The sequence below is a fragment of the Pseudorasbora parva genome, chromosome 11 (genome assembly GCF_024679245.1).
Source record: "Pseudorasbora parva isolate DD20220531a chromosome 11, ASM2467924v1, whole genome shotgun sequence".
Classification (NCBI taxonomy): Eukaryota; Metazoa; Chordata; class Actinopteri; order Cypriniformes; family Gobionidae; genus Pseudorasbora; species Pseudorasbora parva.
The window spans coordinates 153620-172187 of record NC_090182.1 but is presented as its reverse complement, the minus strand read 5'-3'; the positions used below and the strand labels follow the sequence as shown (position 1 = coordinate 172187).

General features: G+C 42.6%; 2 protein-coding genes across 3 annotated transcripts; one reads left to right on the top strand and one right to left on the bottom strand.

Moving 5' to 3' along the window:
- Nucleotides 1–1706: 1706 nt before the first annotated feature.
- lpar4 (lysophosphatidic acid receptor 4) lies at nt 1707–4217 on the bottom strand. Of its 2 annotated transcripts, XM_067456387.1 has the most exons (2): nt 4198–4217; nt 1707–2751 (listed from the first exon to the last, which is right to left on the bottom strand). In XM_067456387.1, exons 1-2 carry the CDS (start codon nt 4215–4217, stop codon nt 1710–1712), a joined length of 1062 nt encoding a protein of 353 aa, XP_067312488.1. In that variant the 3' UTR covers nt 1707–1709. The 2 variants fall into 2 exon arrangements, with proteins under 2 accessions (XP_067312488.1, XP_067312487.1); XM_067456386.1 differs by lacking the exon at nt 4198–4217 and having other exon boundaries at nt 1707–2759.
- Nucleotides 4218–9242: 5025 nt separating this feature from the next.
- Nucleotides 9243–16060, top strand: p2ry10 (P2Y receptor family member 10). The gene is made up of 3 exons (XM_067456734.1): nt 9243–9356; nt 10546–10724; nt 12789–16060. Exons 2-3 carry the CDS (start codon nt 10567–10569, stop codon nt 13618–13620), a joined length of 990 nt encoding a protein of 329 aa, XP_067312835.1. The 5' UTR covers nt 9243–9356; nt 10546–10566; the 3' UTR covers nt 13621–16060.
- The last annotated feature ends 2508 nt before the right edge of the window (nt 16061–18568 follow it).

Sequence of the window (18568 nt, the reverse complement as noted above, 5' to 3'; positions counted from 1 at the left end):
CCGGGGTGGCCAGTGTTGGTCCTGGAGAGACACAGGCCTGCAGCGTTTTGCTCTTTATCCCTGATAAAACCGGCCTGTAGCTTCCAGTAACCCTGGAGAGCTTGGTCAGCTGTTTCAGGTGTGCTTGATTAGGATTGTAGCAAAGCCCTGCAGGACCAACGTTGGTCACCCCTGGCCTATACCATCCAGACCGCATGTCTTACTGACATACTGAAACTTGACAACAATTACTACACACTCCTTATTTACACAAAGTACGTTACCAAAAGAAGTGGCATAACTTTGTTTTCAACTTTTTTTAAGTGTGTCAGAGGAACAGAGCTCTAATCCGCCCTCATATAGTGTTCATCAGTGATTCTACATCAAGAAACAGAATATATAATTATTGAATCGCTAATTAAATGGAGATTTTTCTTTCTATTAGGTACATCCAATGTTTCAGAAAGTGGTGGGGACATGTCACACCCATCCCACCTGTAAATTACGCCTATGGCTCAAGCGGTGATATAGCGGACATCATGGGAGTCGGAGGCAAAACAAACAAAAAATGTGGGTAGTCCTCCCCCAGAATGTTTTTACTGGAGTAGATGCCATTTACATTATGTACCAATAATCCGCATTTTTTACTAAACGTCTGGTTGGTCCAGACAAATTTATGGAAGACACCAAACTGTTTACAGTAACAATAGTGTAGGGGTAAGGCACATGGCAAAACGTTTTGAAGCAAATCGACCCGAGGTTCGAATCTGCCTTTTATCAAATTTGCGCTACTCACTCTTCAGATATCAGATATCAGATTGGAAAGGCATTTATTTTCAATAAAATTTCTGAAAATATTCTAAATGAGGAAACAAAGTGCCTAACGTGTGTTTAATACTAAAGTATTTATGGTTATGGGTAGGTGAATGGACACTGAATTAGAGACGTTAAAGTGAGCGAGTCCAATATCATTGGTCTTAAAAAGTTGCTGGGTCTTGTCCCGCACACATACAATGGTTCTGACGACCATGGCGGACATTGATGTAAACATCAGTCAGTTTTCTCATGACAGAGCAAGTTTGAAAATGAAGTTTACATAGCTTTATATAGCCACATGAATCGTAACACACCTCATGAAATGACCGTTATGTTTAGAATACCTCTGGAGGAAGGAGGTTTGTTACAGTAAAGCAATAATAAATGCTGGCACTCATGCTCCTGTGTTCTTGTCTTGCTCAAAGGCACAGGGGCGGGACAGCTCGTCTGTTTTACCGTTGGTTATTCTCTTCTTCTGTAGCTTCAACCAGAAACTTTCTGTCCTAGTTTTGCCAATATTTGGGATTGTGTGCTTATAGTGTTATGTAAGTGTATAAGATTGATCATTTAACATCTTACTATTATTTATTTGATGTTTTCAGTAAAAGGCAAACCAAATTTTGCAGATTGAGAAAGCAAGCATTCCACATTCACACAAGTCGATCTGTAACAATACTGAAGGTGCTTTAACTGGATACAAATATAATACAGTACCATAAAAACACAAATGTTATGGTAATACTCATTGATCAAATACAGTGATAAATGCTCACTAACTACTTTGAGTAGATCTATGTTTTAAGTAGTTGACACTAACTACTGAACAGAAAACAATGAAAGAAAAGACGTTCAGCATGGGTGTCCAGTACTCTCTTCAGCAGAACTTCATAGATCTTCTGACTCTAGTACTGGAGCTATGTCTCAGTGACTGGATCTGTTCCATTGCTGGTCAGTGTGTGGAGCTCAACCGTGCCAGTATTCTCCTTGGCGGACACAGGGCCATCGCTCCTCAGTGTGTTTTCCTGCGGGGCCTGACACTTCCCGGTAGTCAGTGATTTCTGAAAGGACTCAGAGGTAAAGTAGTAAACCACCGGGTCAAAGCAGCAGTTGAAGGTGGCGACGCAAAGTGTAATGGGATACAGGGTCCGTGCGATCCTCTCCACCCAGCAGCTCACGAGCGCTTGAGTGCGCACCATGGCGTAGATAAACAGAACAGAATTGTAAGGTACAAAGCAAATGATAAAAGTGGCCAAATGCACTACGATCATACGCAGAACGCGCTTCTTGTTGGTACCGATTTGACATAGAGTTGCAGGTCTACGCAAAGTCCTGAGCACCATGGAGGAGCAGGCTAGATTGATCAGCAGTGGGATGAGGAATCCCACAACTTCTATGACAATGGTGATCTTAGACAAATGTGTCTTCCACGTTTTCTTGGAGAACCCCTCGAAGCAGGTGGTGCTAGTTTTGGACTTATTGGTGGAGGAGAAGAAGGTGACCGACATGCCCCCACCCAGAATCAACAGCCAGATGATGGCACACACGATGGCAGCATTGCGGCGGGTACGGATGGAGAGCGAACGGAAGGGGTAAACGATAGCCAGGAAGCGATCCACACTGATGCACGTGAGGAACAGCATACTGCCATAGATATTGGTGATGAAGGCTCCTCCGGAGATCTTGCACAACGTGTCACCAAAAGGCCAGTGGCGATTCACGTTATAGAAGATCTTGAAAGGAAGAGTAAACACAAACACTAAGTCTGATAAAGCTAGATTGGTCATGAAGAGCGTGGTCTCGTTACGCAGTTCCATGCGGCAGCAGAAGACGAACAGAGAAGCGCAGTTGGTGACCAGTCCCAGAACGAACGCAACACTGTACACCACACCGTACAGGTTATACTTGAAGGAGTCATCAATGTCACAATTCTCCATCCCAGTCTCATTAAGAACAAGACTGGCCATTATGAGTGGAAGCTGTACGTCTGTTTCCAGTTAATTCCCAAAACTCAGCAAGAGCTCAGCATGAGCCGTCCTTCCCATCACAGCTCCACAACGCTCCATCAGACGATCACATCTTCTGCTTGGAAGGCTCAGTCAGCTTCCTTTATCTGGGCACAGCACAGCGATAGGCAAACCTGGAGTTTCCTGCAGGAGGGACGACAGTGAGAAAATAAGTTAGTGCAGTGCTTGAGTTATTGATCGAGTCTTAGGCCTTCGGGGAATCTGGGGTTCCTATTTGATCCTAAATGATGCTTTAAAGCTAATATCAGGTGTGTGACCTTTGCTCAGTCTTAGAGATGCTGACACTGTTATCCATGCTTTCATAACCTCCCGTTGGACTGTTGGAACTGCTTGTTCTGTGCCCTGCCCACTAAAGCCCTTAATCGTCTGCAACTAGTGCACAATCCAGCCGCCTGTGCACTTACATTTAACAAAAGATCAGCTCACATCGCTCCCTATTCATGTCTATCACATTCAGTTCAAAATACTCGTGTCAGTTTTTAGGGTCATGGTTTAGCACGCTTGTCCCACACTTCCATTTGTTCCTGCCCAAACTCTGAGATCTATTTCTGACCACTCGCTTGTCCACCCTGAGGTCAATCTTCCATAGGTGGTTACAGACCTGAGATCTGGATAAACCTCCACGCTTTTACCAAACTCCAGACCTTTCAGACTGAAATAAAAACCTGTGTGTCCCCTCTGTGTTGTTAAATGACTTTCCTTTTTTGTCATATTCATATTGCTCTAGGTTATGTCTGATCGCCTGTCCTTTTGTTGTTCCTGTTATCTCGCTCGAAAAGTTAAAAAAAAATAAAAACCCTGTTTCACTCTACCATCATTAATATGGCTTACAGCAGAAACAATAACTGCACTAACGTGAGGGAACATACAGTTATGAAGCGTGATATATACCATGAAACTGAGTTGCAAGTAAAATGCCAAACTTAACATCAAATCAGCCGAATAAGTGATGTAAAGTACAGTCTACTGTCGCTAAACTGCGGGACGTGATTGATATTAAACAGTGAAAGCCGTGAAAGAGGCGCTGTTCCCATACGGCTGCCTGAGCGCGCGCTCAGAGACGTATGCTATGAGCTTTAGATACGCGCTTAAACTACACACAAAAAGGTTGAAATGCCGTTTTGTTAAGTATCCTCATAAACACAGTGGGTTGTGTCTTAAATGAATGTAAACACTGGGAAAGTGTGTGTGGGTATCAGTACATTGGGTTCGTGCAGCTCTTAAAGTGACAGTAGCCTGATAAACTCTTAGTGACAGTAGCCTAATAAACTCTTAAAGGGACAGAAGCCTAATGAATTCTTAAAGTGACAGTAGCCTAATACACTCTTACAGTGACAGAAGCCTAATAAATACATAAAGTGACAGTAGCCTAAAAAACTCAGCAGTGTTATTGTACATCTGCGGCAGTAAAAAGGAAAGATTCTGTTATTCTGGCAGATCCTTCCAATCCTCTGTAGTTCATTTCAGAGACTGCCACCTGGGGGAAAGGCTAGGTATAAGACGATCTTTAATCCAGGTGACATTGATATTTAAACAGGATCTTATTTTACTTTATTTAGAAAAATGGCTGCTTTGTTTTTTTATGATAAATAAATAAATAAAAATATATTTTTGTTTATTATTGGTTATTCTTCACAATATCTTATTTTTTGATAAGTAGACTAACACTTTAATTTCACTCTTGTTTGTTTGTCTAAAATGTTGTATTGTTGTAACTGTAATTTTTATTTCAGTAAATTAATTATTTTTCTATGCAACAAAAGCAAACTGATTACAGAAAGCAATCGCATACAGTAAACATATGATTTATTTCTGAAGCCACACAAACCTTTGTGTGAGACACATATCATTCTGATATCCTTCCCCTGCATATCTGCCAAATATTATTATTACAATTTAATCATAACATTCACAATCACTGCTTTAATAATTAACCAAAGGACTGCATTTCTTAGTCTGTTAATAGTCCTAAATTAAACATATATTCCAGATCTATATATTATAGAGGGTGAGTATATCTAATCAGTGTTTCCTGTCCATTACTTCTCATAAACACACATCTGAAACTTGACCTGACCTGTATTTCATGCATGAGTTGAAATTGAGCGGTCTGAATGGTTTGGCTAATAAAAGATTATCTGACCCAAAAGATTAATTTAGTCTACACTGCACCATACAAATATGAAGAAAAACTCTTTATGAGAATAAAACCACATATTTTACGAAGCAACATAATACAAAACCCTAAAGGTTCAAGTTGAATGATTAAAGTGTTAACATTATTACTTCAGCATGCATACGGAAATAAACATCAGCAAACCTCCGATCTGAACTGTGTATCCACTGAACTGTGTATCCACTGACCTGTGACGCGTGTCTTCAGGGAAATCTTGTGTGATAGAAAAGACGTGAAGGTGACAATACCACAGAGTTCACACCATCAGCAGCTGACCTCCAGAAATACAGGAAACTTACATAAAACCCAGATCAAGAACCGGTTAAGAAATCCAGAGAGGCTCCTCACTGCAGAGCCATTACCTCCAGCTCCACCTCTCTGGAGCTCCAGCTCCGCCTCTCTTGACTTATATGGGCATGATGGGTGGGGCTACATCCCCTTACCTCATCTCTCCACCCACTGGACAGGTTGAGCTCCACCCTTGAGGTCCAGATGCTCTGCAGTGAGCACTACACCAGAGAGAACATGAGCGTTGACACGCCGTGAACAACCAAACCTGCACAATCAGTTAAAACACAAACTGGATTTTGATTAAAATATTAATTAATGGCCAGTTTGAGAAAATTTTTATCTGAAATGCATTTAATACAATTTTGATTGATCTATGCATAAACAATACGGGGACAGGATACTGAATGATGTTTAGCAGTGTAAAGTGACAGCACATCTGTATCTCATAATGTTTTTTTACCGTTAAACATGGCATCACGTGGCTATATATGCATATGCAAATGACATGCAGATGAGGATATGCATAGTAAAACTAGATGCTGTAGCTCATATATGGTGCTTTCTGTGAGGAGACTGACTGGGCTTTATAAAGGGAATTTGAAGCAGGTTTCGGTGTATGCAGGGTTTTATAAATCTGAAAACCTTTGTGCATATCCACACTTCTAGGAAGAAATCTAGGGAACGTTTTATCCATTGTGCCCTGGCCTCTCCATTAACCCCACAGCCCCACTGAAGGGCCGGTGGAGGATCTGTGGTCAGTCCTGGGGTCAGCACTCGGGACAGGGCTCCCTCTGGTGGGAGACAGCCTCAGATCTTACATTTATAAGTATATAAATGTAACATTTATAAATGTCTTCACTTTTAATGGATCCTTGATTAATAAAAATATAAATTTCTCTCTTTTGTTTAATCTAAAAGCTAATGTTCGAATGGTATCATTGTTGCCACTAAAATGTTAATGTTTTCAACATTATTAATATAAATAATGATAAATGTTTATTGAGCAGCAAAATTCAGCTTTTTTACTTTTATGAAAATAAAAACAATTATTTTAAAACTGGAATAATGTTACACAATTACTCTTTTTACTGTATATTTGAAAACAAACCTATTTTGAAAACATGCAAAACTGTAAAGCTTCGGTCCTTTACATGACGTGTCCTTAACTACTATGCACTCGCATCAAAACACAAGTTCAGTGTTGGTGTTACGAGTGGTGTCGGCAGGCAATGAGAGATCCAAGACATCCAAACTAAAGGGGTTTCTTTAATAATAGATAACTCAAACAGAATACATAGAACACGCTGGAAATAATCTTCTAATGAAACAGTATAAACACACACATTAAAGGTTGCGTGTTTTCGAAGCTTTGATTATGTTTACAGCGTGCAATATAAGATGAGTTCATGTTTCGCGTGTAAAAACACAGTATTTTTCACACAGTTGACTTATCTGTACAGCGCTGTTTCCTCTGTCCTGTAAACGGCCTGATGATTTCCTTGTTCTATGAAGTCCCTCCTTCAGAAATACGTAATGAGTTCTGATTGGGCCAGCGCTTCCCGTGTTGTGATTGGACAGCAGCTTAGCGCACTTTGCCCGGAAAGGTCCCGCCTCTTACCATAACAGGGAGATGCAAGAGCTGAATGCGCACTCTTCTCCACGTGGTGACAGCGAGGCAGCGAGAGACCACGGCCAGGGTTTTTGATGACAGGGTTTGTCAACAAACGGTTCTAGTGACGTCATTACATCCCTGCACTTCCTGCTGTAGTCTAAAGCGGCAGTTCGCTGTAGGCTTTGAAAGGGAACTTCTGTTAAATAAAATATCTCGCTTGGCATTGAACTTTAAGCTTTATAATTTTACAGGTATTATTTATGCTCTAACAGCAACATTACACACTAACTAAAGTTTGAAAGATGGAATCGCGAAGAACGAGACCTTTAAACAAACGTTCAGAACCGACAAGGCGTGAGGGAAGTGAATCCAAACATAAGGGTGCGCTAATGACGAAGACCAGGTGCAGGGAGTGGGCCGTTCGTTGGGTTCTTTGACACCGGGAGGCAGGGGCTCGGTGAAGGCAGGAGGCGTAGGCTCCGGGAAGCCGGGCGACGAAGGCTCCGGGAGGCTAAGGCTCCGGGAGGCCGGGTGGCGGAGGCTCCGGGAGGCCGGGCGGCGAAAGCTCCGGGAGGCTGGGCGGCGAAAGCTCCGGGGGGCGAAGGCTCCGGGAGGCTGGGCGGCGAAGGCTCCGGGAGGTCGGGTGGCGGAGGCTCCGGGAGGCTGGGCGGCGAAGGCTCCGGGAGGCCGGGTGGCGGAGGCTCCGGGAGGCCGGGCGGCCAAAGCTCCGGGAGGCCGGGCGGCCAAAGCTCCGGGAGGCGAAGGCTCCGGGAGGCTGGGCGGCGAAGGCTCTGGGAGGCCGGGAGGCGGCTCTTGAAGGCCAGGAGAGGGCTCGTGAAAGAGCAGAGATGGCTCTGGAGTCCAAAAGTCTATGAGCCAGCCCTCTACTGCTGGCTCTGGTGCGGTGGCGGTCGTTTGGGCTGGAGGCGTGGGCTTACTGTGGGTCCTTCTCAGCCTCCGTGGTTCTCTCCTGGCAGTTGGCCTCGGACGGTCCACTGGAGGGATAAGTGGAGGCACCCGGCTGCTGGCGAACTGGCCCGGCCGCGGATGTCGTTGACGGGTCTGGTTGAGGCACACACTCTTCGGTCTGGTATGGAACCATTGAGAAACAAAATGAGATTAATAGTTTCCTCTAGGGAATACGAGCAGGGAGTGTACATAAATCAAAGGTCTCCTCATCCAAAACCATCAAAAACACCGTGTTAAGCTGGGCATCGGGCCAGTTCACCAGATGAGCTAGCTCGGAGAATTCCTCCACGTACCTCTCCAGTGGCCATTCGTCCTGCCGGAGGCCCCACAGCCGTTCCACCGCTGATGAGTCCATGGCTGGGGACGCAGGAGATACAGGCACAAAGAAAATACCCATCTTGCCTAGGATGTCTTGTTGGTTGGGTCGGTTCTTCTGTTACGAGTGGTGTCGGCAGGCAATGAGAGATCCAAGACATCCAAACTAAAGGGGTTTCTTTAATAATAGATAACTCAAACAGAATACATAGAACACGCTGGAAATAATCTTCTAATGAAACAGTATCAACACACACATTAAACAAACATTCAGAACCGACAAGGCGTGAGGGAAGTGAGTCCAAACATAAGGGTGCGCGAATGACGAAGACCAGGTGCAGGGAACCCGGGGAGTGAGTTCAGGTGTGAGACAGAGAGGATCCTGGGAAATGGAGTCCGGGAACGGGAGTGTGACATTACCTCCCCCTCTCGGTAGGCACGACCTCACGCCTAAGATGTAACATCAACCAGCAGTTGGGAAGGGTCACCAGTATAATTATAAATGCAATTTCAGAAATTAATTTCAGATGTCAATACATGCAGTCATTTTTTTTAAGGTGTCATTGTTCCACCTTTATTATATATTTAAGTACTGAGTAATGTAATGTAAAGTAAAGTGTTATCTTTTATTTATTTTAAAAAAAAGTACAATGTAAAAACAACACACAATAAGTGCATTTTCAAGACTAATATAAAGTGGCAAAAATATGACTTTTAAAATAAATGTTTGTAAGTAATCATGTTCCTGTAGCGAGAGCTTGGCACTAACTCGACTAACACTTAGAGTTATTTATTTGTAATATGTTTTTATGTTTGAAAAACAGTGAATGACATTGTAAATGTAACCAACTGACCAATAAAACACCGGTTGTCAAGTGTTGTTTGTGTGCAGTTATGATGTTTGCCGTGTAAATGAGCAGTATTGTGTGGGGTATCATCACTCAAGGTTTATAACTAACTGACTGCCTTTAAATCAACAAACTCCACCGCATCATGAAACACTTTCACTTTTAGAGACACGTCACGGCTTGTTTCTGCAAGTGGTGAAGCTGAGAATAACGTGACAAACCATAGGGCACGCCACATGCAGAACTTCCTCTCGCTGCAGAGCTGCATGATGAGCACACCGAGCTGGAAAGCACCAAACACACGCAGACACAGCTCAGCACAACAGGTAGGACCACAATAACACACTCTTCCTTCCTAGGGACACCTGAGACATTCCTGGATCAAACACTACATATAATGGTACATTCATTTTCAACTCACAAGGAAAATACAGATATTGCAAATATTTAATTTTGATTAATGTAGTGGATTCTGCAATTTTTGTAGTTGCGTTGTCAGAAGATTTGTATTTCATGTCTTATAAAAGTCGTATCATTGATGTATCATCATGTGAACAGCACAAACTAATTCTTCTGGAGCCAAAAACTGATCAACGACTCCAACTTAAGAAACTCACACATGAGCAGATTGGCATACTCGTGAAACCTGAGTTCCTCCATTTGTTCAACATGTGCTTTCAGCTTTACACTCAATATCCTAATCAGCAAAGTGTAAGAAATGTTAAAATGTGTTGTTTAAATGTTAAAATTACCAGAGGCGGACCATAGTGGAGTATTTTTACTTTCTACTCAAGTCAATTTTTAAGTATATACTTGATCAATGCATTTCTTTAGAAAACTTTTACTTCACTGCATTCCAAAGCATTATATATAATGTCATACTTTTTACTGCACTACATTTCATAAATAAAAGTTGTTGTTTTCTTACCTCTAACACTCTATTACACAAAACATTTAGTATTTATACATACAGAAGTTTGAACACTTTTAGTGAGTAAAAGTATACAGTTCTACATTTTTAATGTAATTAAGTATTAAATAATATTCAGTATGAAATGTATTGCTGTAAAAAGTTCAATATTATGTTTTGAAGTAAAAAAAAAATATTTAAAAAAAAAAACTAAATTACTTGGAAAGTAAAAATACTGTCCGCCTCTGAAAATTACTATCAAATGCAGTGCTAGCAAATCCATTAATTGTGCAAATTAAAAAGTAATTTTAAAAGTAAAAAGTTCAAAATATGAGTGTTGGGCACACAAAGACGTACAATAAAACACCCGCCCACATCACACACACTTCCTACACGCTTAGACAGGAAGGGAGGAGACAATTGAGAAACATCATACATTATAATTCATAGACATATGAAGTCAATCCGTAGATATTAAAGTATCAAAAGTGCCATCTGCTATTGTTCATCTACTGATATTCAGCCTGAAACGTGTATTTGTGCCGTATATATGTGCCATGTGTGTGTACTGCAGTAATTACAGTCGTTTCCCTTTGATTCCACAGTGATTTAATCAACGTTTGACCATGGCATCCATGAACACGTCCTGTCTGAAGTGTTCAGCTAATATGACGGAGTGGGAAACCGCCATGAACCAACTCTACACGTTCGTCTACCTGATCATCTTCATCCCGGGCCTGCTTAGCAACACCCTGGCTCTTTGGGTGTTGTGTCGCTTCATAAGGTCAACGTCTCATCGTTACTATTGACTAAGTAAAGCCGGGTGCACACTGGACACTTTGGCCATCTGCAGCACAATTTGTGAATGCTAAAATAATAATTTGATCCGAGGCCAAAGTCTGAAGTTTTTGATCGTTAGTTAGAAATGCTCGTCAACAGCTGATGACCGCTGCGATCAGATTTGACGTCAGATGTAATTGTGGCAGTGTCAGGCGTTTTGCGGTGCAGTACTTCAGTGTGGCTTCTCCAAGCCAAAGACAAACAGGAGTGCAGGACCTGATGATGCAGTTAGTGAGACAACAACATCCAGCTCTCATTTCAAGAAAGGCCTTAATCAAAATTAGCGCTAGAGATCGTTGATGACACTTCACAATACGGCTGCACTAATATTCATTAATTCACGCTCAACTAATGCACAGATAATCATGAGTTAATGTGTGACTAAACAATAATTAATGATCACTGCAAATACTGAAAATTATATATGATTATGATATGCATTGCTATTCATTAAATGTGTCATAATATATTAATTACATAATAACATATTGCACCGATCAGGCATAACATTATGACTAATATTGTGTTGGTCCCTCTTTTACTGACCCGTCTCCTAACCCTAACCCTAACCCTAACCCTAACCCCTGAAGGTGTGCTGTGGTGTCTGGAACCAAGATGTTAGCAGCAGATCCTTTAAGTCCTGTAAGTTGCGAACAGATCCCACAGATGCTCGATTGGATTGAGATCTGGGGAATTGGAGGCCGAGTCAACGCCTCAAACTGGTTGTTGTGCTCCTCAAACCATTCCTGAAGCATTTGTGCTTTGTGTCAGGAGCATTATCCTGCTGGAAGAGCCACAGCCACCAGAATACCGTTTCCATCAAAGGCTGAACATGGTCTCAGCAATGCTTAGGTAGGTGGAGCGTGTCAAAGTAACATCCACATGGATGGAGGACCCAAGGTTTCCCAGCAGAACATTGGCCAAAGCATCATACTGCCTCCGCCGGCTCGCCTTCTTCCCATAGTGCATCCTGGGGCCATGTGTTCCCCAGGTAAGCCACACACACACACACACACCCGGCCATCCACGTGATGTAGAAGAACACGCGATTCCTCAGACCAGGCCACCTTCTTACATTGCTCCGTGGTCCAGTTCTGATGCTCACGTGCCACTGTTGGTGCTTTCGGCGGGGTCAGGGGTCAGAGGTTACCCTGACTGGTCCATACGCCTCAAACTGAGCTGCTCTGTGTATTCTGACAGCTTTCTATCAGAACCAGCATTAACTTCTGGAGCAGTTTGAGCTCCAGTAGCTCGTCTGTTTGATCGGACCCCACGGGCCAGCCTTCGCTCCCCATGGTCATCAATGAGCCTTGGCCGCCCATGACCCTGTGGCCGGTTCTCCACTGGTCCTTCCTTGGAGCACTTTGGACTAATTCAAAATTAATTAAAAACCCATAACCACAATGCCATATTACTTTATTAGTTATCATTCATATGCCTCAACAAGTCAGAACATAACGATACCACCGCAAATTATCAGCTAATTGTTATTTAAAGCAGACAACTGCGTTGAAGTATATAGTTTTGACCACTGTGATAATTAACATATGCATGTACACTATTAGTTAATATATGTTATTAGGGAATTAATACATTATGACACATTTAATTCATAGAAATTTGTATATTATTCAATCTATTAATCATATGTTAATTAATTGCACTGTTTAGTTACACATTAACTCATGATTATCTGTACATTAGCTGAACATGAATGAATGCATATTGTAAAGTGTTACCAAATCAGGTTTTTTTTGTGCTAGTCAATCAATCAATCAACTTTATTTATATCGCGCTTTTACAATGACGATTGTTTCAAAGCAGCTTCAGTGTCAAACAGGACAATATTGCGACAAAATTAGATTTGTCTGTACAGTCGTTCTGGAGAAAACAGTGATGGTATCAGCTCATTTCAAGCTTTTTAATGTTACATAAGAAATTTCACCAATAACAAAGCACATCTGGTGTTGTGTGTGTGTCTAATTCCACTGATTCTCTCAACCCACAGCAAAAAGACGAAAGCCATCATCTTCATGATAAACCTGACCATAGCTGACCTGGCTCATGTGCTGTCACTGCCCCTTCGCATTCACTACTACATCCAGCAAGACTGGCCGTTTGGCAATGGGTTATGCCTGCTGTGCTTCTACCTGAAATATCTGAACATGTATGCCAGCATTGCCTTTCTGGTGTGCATCAGCCTCCAGCGCTGTGCTTTCCTCCTGTGGCCTTTCCGTGCCAAGCACTGGAAGTCGCGCTATGACGTCTGCATCAGCGCTGTGGTGTGGGTGGTGGTGGGGCTCTGCTGCTCGCCCTTCATCTTAATGAGGAAATCAAGCTCAGGAAACGATACCAGAAACTGCTTCAAAGACCTGCCAATGCGAAAGCTGGATTTTCGCATAGCCGTTTCCATGATGGCCGCCGCTGAACTCTTTGGATTCATTGGTCCGTTGATCACCATCGGGTTCTGTACGTACTTGATAGTGAAGTCTTTGCGTCAGCGGAACAAGAACGAAAAGTCAACCAGCAACACGAGAAAGGCCTTGCGCATGGTTAGGGTGTGCGCAGGTGTCTTCCTGTTCTGCTTCGCCCCCTACCACATCAACTTCCTGCTTTATCTGATGGTAACGCAGTGCATTATTACAAACTGTGCAGTGAGTCAGGCCATCAGACAGTTTCACCCAATCTCTCTCTGCATGGCCAGCCTTAACTGCTGCCTCAACCCTCTCATCTACTACTTCCTGACCACTGAGTTCAAGCAGCAGCTGTCCCACCACGGCAGCTCGGTGCTCCGGGGCCGTCTGATGAGCATGGAGAGCACATCTTCCTTTAGGGAATGAGTGGTGCATGCCATTCGCCAACCGCGCACTATTATGAAGCATGCATCTAGCATTTTTGTTAAAACCTTTAGTATAGGGTGGCAACAAGCAACTCATCAGTATGGTTAGAGCCTAAGCACTGATGGTGTGAAGATTGGAATCACTCTATTTTTTTGTTCTTCTCCGAAATAAATAGTTTTTTTTGAGGGCCTAAACATGCTCGTAAACATAAGACTTTGCACATGCAGAAGTGGTGAAAATGTACGTCTAAAATGGGTTTCAGAATTAGGTGTGGCAAAATGGTTTGACAGCCCCACCTACAAAATTTTAAATAAGCGCCATTTGCACTAAGTTTCACGTATGAGTATGACATTTGGTACACACGTGTAACAGTTAAATCCCAACAAAAAAGTCCCTAGGAGTAAAATCTGAAAACCAACATTTTTGCAGTTTTTGCCATTTCCAGACGTTGTACTTTAACAAACGCAATCATATTTTGGTCATCTTAAGGCCCTGGTGATGTTAAACTGTGAAGAGTGAACAGTTTTTGCTGAAGGTTGTGTCCATGGCGGACTCACAAATCTGATATGTCGCCATGACAGAGAAAGCTGCTGTAAGTCAGGCATACAGTATCTGATACGCCCCGAACTTCAAATGTCTGATAAGAGTCCTGGACGAAGTCTCTAAATGTGAATATTAGTTAGGCATAGCGTCACCTGCTGGCAACAGGAAAAGTCATTTACACTGTATTTCACTCGCAGAAACTGGTTTAAATATGCCATGAAGGCCCAAACATGCTAGATTTCATGCTAGAAACACAATCAATCATGCAACACTTGGCTGAGAGCTAATGTATGGAATTTACTCCATGAAACAGAAAGTTGTTGTATAATGTCCAATATGCCCCAATCTTCAGTGACAGTCATAGCACCACCTGCTGGCAACAGGAAATGACGTGCTTAACACTGTGATGCACTACTAGCAACATATTAAAATATGAAATTGAGTACTAAACATAGAAACACTTAACTGAGCGTTAAAGCATACAATTATCATCTTGAAACAGGAAGTTGTTGTAACTCAAGCATACAATGTCGAATCTGCTGCACACTTCCGATGTCTGATAAGTGCCCTGGCCTGAAGACTACATGCCGATATTTAGTTATAGTCATAGCGCCACCTGCTGGTAGCAGGAAGTGTGGCAGATATAAATGACTGACTTAGGCCCTGTCCCAAATGGCACACTTCATGTGCACTTTCGGTATTGTGGACTTACAATGGCCACTGCGTGCACATATCCGTTAAGTCCATGAGACCGCAGGGTGTCCCATTTGTCATTTTAGGTCTCAGAAGGATGCTCGCGAGCGACCCCTTTGCGGCCGTTATGCGCCCTCGATGCGCACTTCTGCCGAGCCCACACTGGTGCGAGCTATGGAGCGGACTTCTTCCCGGCAGTCAAAGCGGCATTACGTTGTGAAAGTGCAGACTCAGAGGAAGACCGTGAGGGTTTAGGGTGCCATTTGGGACAGGGCCATAGTTTCCGTATTTTTATATACTTAAATGGAAACTGCCTACCGTGCTCTGTTTTCCTAAAGCCAGCAGGTGGAGGTGGCTTGGGTGTGGGCCCTGTTGTCGCTGCTTGCAGCTTTAACTATGTTTGTTTTTTAGTTATTCAAATGTTTCACATCTTGCCTAAATCTGAAGTACACTGCCGTTCGAACATTTTTGATTGGTATGATTTTTTATATTTCTAGAGGAAGTGTTTTATGCTCATCAAGACTGAATTTTTTTGATTAAAAATACAACAAAATCCAGTAAAGCAGTGAAATATCCCCCCAGTGTAAACCATCTGTTCTCTATGTGAATATATAGCAAAGTGTAATTTATTCCTTTCTTACTGACCCCAAACTTTTGAACGGTAGCACGATGTTGAAAAAGCTATATGATGCATTCCACATGTCAGCAGCGCATCATTAGGAATGATTTAATGTGAATTTTTTATTGCAACATTTATTTGCAACAAGTAACTATTCAGTATTGCTTTTTTTTTTTAATCAAATGTTTCACATCTTGTCAAAAATTTACATTTAAACAATGCACAAACTGAAGTATTTATAATGTGCTATACATTGTTTGAAAAAAAAATCCATCAGGTCCATCCGGTATTGTTTTGACCAAAACGATTTCATGGCATAGTTGCAAACAGTCTATGAAGTATTGGAAGTTTAATAGTGACAGGCATTAGTCTGAACAGGAGTTAAGGAACAGATAATAACTTTCCATTGATGGCATGACTGCATTGAGTTTACATGTTGCTTTTATGCATTATTGTATAGTACTTATAATAGATGAGATTAACAGTTCAGTGTGTTAATGTTCGATACATTTTATTAAATATGTTTAATGGTGTTTAATTGTAATGCAATAAAATGTAAAATAAATGTGAAAACTGTTTAATTTACTGATGATGTGTTTCTCATTTATGCCCGTTTCACACATACTCCGTCTGCAGTGCGTTTGCGGTGTGTGTTGCGGTGCAGGAGCCGCACGCCCTGTTGTGCTTTCACATATAATGTGTTTGCAGTGCGCAACTGATCCGCTGTTGCACACCACAAACACAGCATTTATTAATGATTTTTTATTTAAAATCCAAAAGTTGTTACTGAACATGGCTCGTCGGAATTGCAATTCTCTTTGTTTACTCTTTCATAGAAATCAGGTTTTAACATAGGCTATATTTAAACAACATTTTATTAAATTAATTAATTCATATTTATATAGCCTAGTACTTTAGCTTAAGCTCACACAAGTGGCAAAACATTTTAAACATAGGTTATAGCCTAAAATAACAAATATTTTAAATTAGAAACTTACAGTAGGCTTTTCTAAACAGACGACTCTCGTCTTTTCTTTCGTTTTTAAACCCTTTTAAAAGAAATCCTGCAGGTCATAAAGAACTTTGTTTTCCACCTCCAAGAAAGGACGAGTGCTATCTATTAAGGCACTTTTTTTTAACCTAAATGCCAGTAAGGTGTTGTTTTCCTTGATTTACCCAAGAAAAAAAAGCCATGTATTGACTTTGAAACAAGAGAATATTTTAAATTATATGCATCTAGGGTGAAATTACTTGATTTTCACGTCAGTACATGTTAATTTTAATGCGAACAATGTTCTGTCACTTTAATGCATTAGTGCAGCACAGCAAAAAATAGACTCGGTACAGAAACGATCATCGCACTGCTGCAGATGCACCGCTCCTGGAACGGACTGACGGACAGCATCCGCGTGCAGTGTGAAAGCTGTAATCCGTTAACATGGGGACAGAAAAAAAATACACACTGCATATGCACTGCAAACGTATTATGTGTGAAACGGCCGTTACTCTGAATGTCTGTATTGAATTAGTTTCTCATTCACTTCTATTTGTATGGAAAAGAACCACATGAGCAAATCTGTGTTAAAAAATCCTGGTTTAGATCCACGGCCGTATGCTTTAGATCCGAGAGGTGATGCGGCCACTTATAGTGTTTGCGGAACCCTCCTCTTCACAGGGGTGGAGAGGGCCTCTGGATCAAGGCCATAACTGCGAAAGGGTGCTTTTTTTACAGAGGTGCGGGCCGAGGTCAGCGCTCCACCGGGGGTTGTGTTAGAAGAGCCCCCGGTCCTCCAAGCCTCCCTCAGCGTGCACGCCATCCATCCAGATTACCCCGGGAGGAGAGTCGACCTGCTCTGATATGGGCAAATTGTAATGGCACGCCATTCCTGTAAGTCTCAGCCCAAACACAGTGCACCATCTCTGGGCTTTGTTCGTGCCATTCCCTCTGCCTTATATTCGTCACTATCTCTGTGTCATTTGCGTGCCTCTGAGTGGGCCTTTCAATGGTCTGGGTAGGGAGGTCACTGGGTAAGGGTCTGGGTTAGCCCCCCTCAACTCCCCTCTTATAACTCGGACAGGCCCTTTTGAGTCCGTCTTTACTCGCAACCACCCTCCAGAGAAGCCAAGTTGGAGCTCCAAACTCTGGGGCCCATGGGTACCTCCCCTCACCCAGAGTTTCGAGCTCCAAGTCAGCTTGGTTTCCGAGATACGGCCACCTAAAGCTGGAATGGAAGTGGCCGTATCTTACCTGACATTCAATGTGCTAGGTGGGGAGGTTCACTTTGCCCATAGTGTCTCGCCTAGAACTGAGCAATGGCCTGCCCCTCAAAACAGGACGTCAGGGTTTTGTCAAGGAGAGGGTGAAACTCAATGTCTAAATGGAAAGACCTGCTCATGCCAAGCTCTGCATGGTGAGGCCTTCTTGGTCAGAGGACCCAGTCAGTTGTGGTTGGTCAGATGACCCACTCAGTTGTGATTGGTCAGATAGCCAAGTCAGTTGTTGTTGGTCAGATGACCCAATCAGTTGTGATGGATCAGATAGCCAAGACAGTTGTTGTTGGTCAGATGACCCAATCAGTTGTTGTTGGTCAGATGACCCACTCAGTTGTGATTGGTCAGATAGCCAAGTCAGTTGTTGTTGGTCAGATGACCCAATCAGTTGTTGTTGGTCAGATGACCCAGTCAGTTGTGATGGGTCAGATGACCCAGTTAGTTGCAGTTAGTCAGATGACCCAGTCAGTTGCAGTTGGTCAGATGACCCAGTCAGTTGCAGTAAGTCAGATGACCCAGTCAGCTGCGATTAGTCAGATAACCCAGTCAGTTGCAGTTGGTCAGATGACCCAGTCAGTTGTAGTTGGTCAGATGACCCAGTCAGTTGTAGTTGGTCAGATAACCCAGTCAGTCAATTGTAGTTAGTCAGATGACCCAGTCAGTTGTAGTTGGTCAGATGACCCAGTCAGTAGCAGTTGGTCAGATGACCCAGTCAGTTGTAGTTGGTCAGATGACCCAGTCAGTAGCAGTTGGTCAGATGACCCAGTCAGTTGTAGTTGGTCAGATAACCCAGTATTTTATCGGTATTTTAAAAGTGAGTGG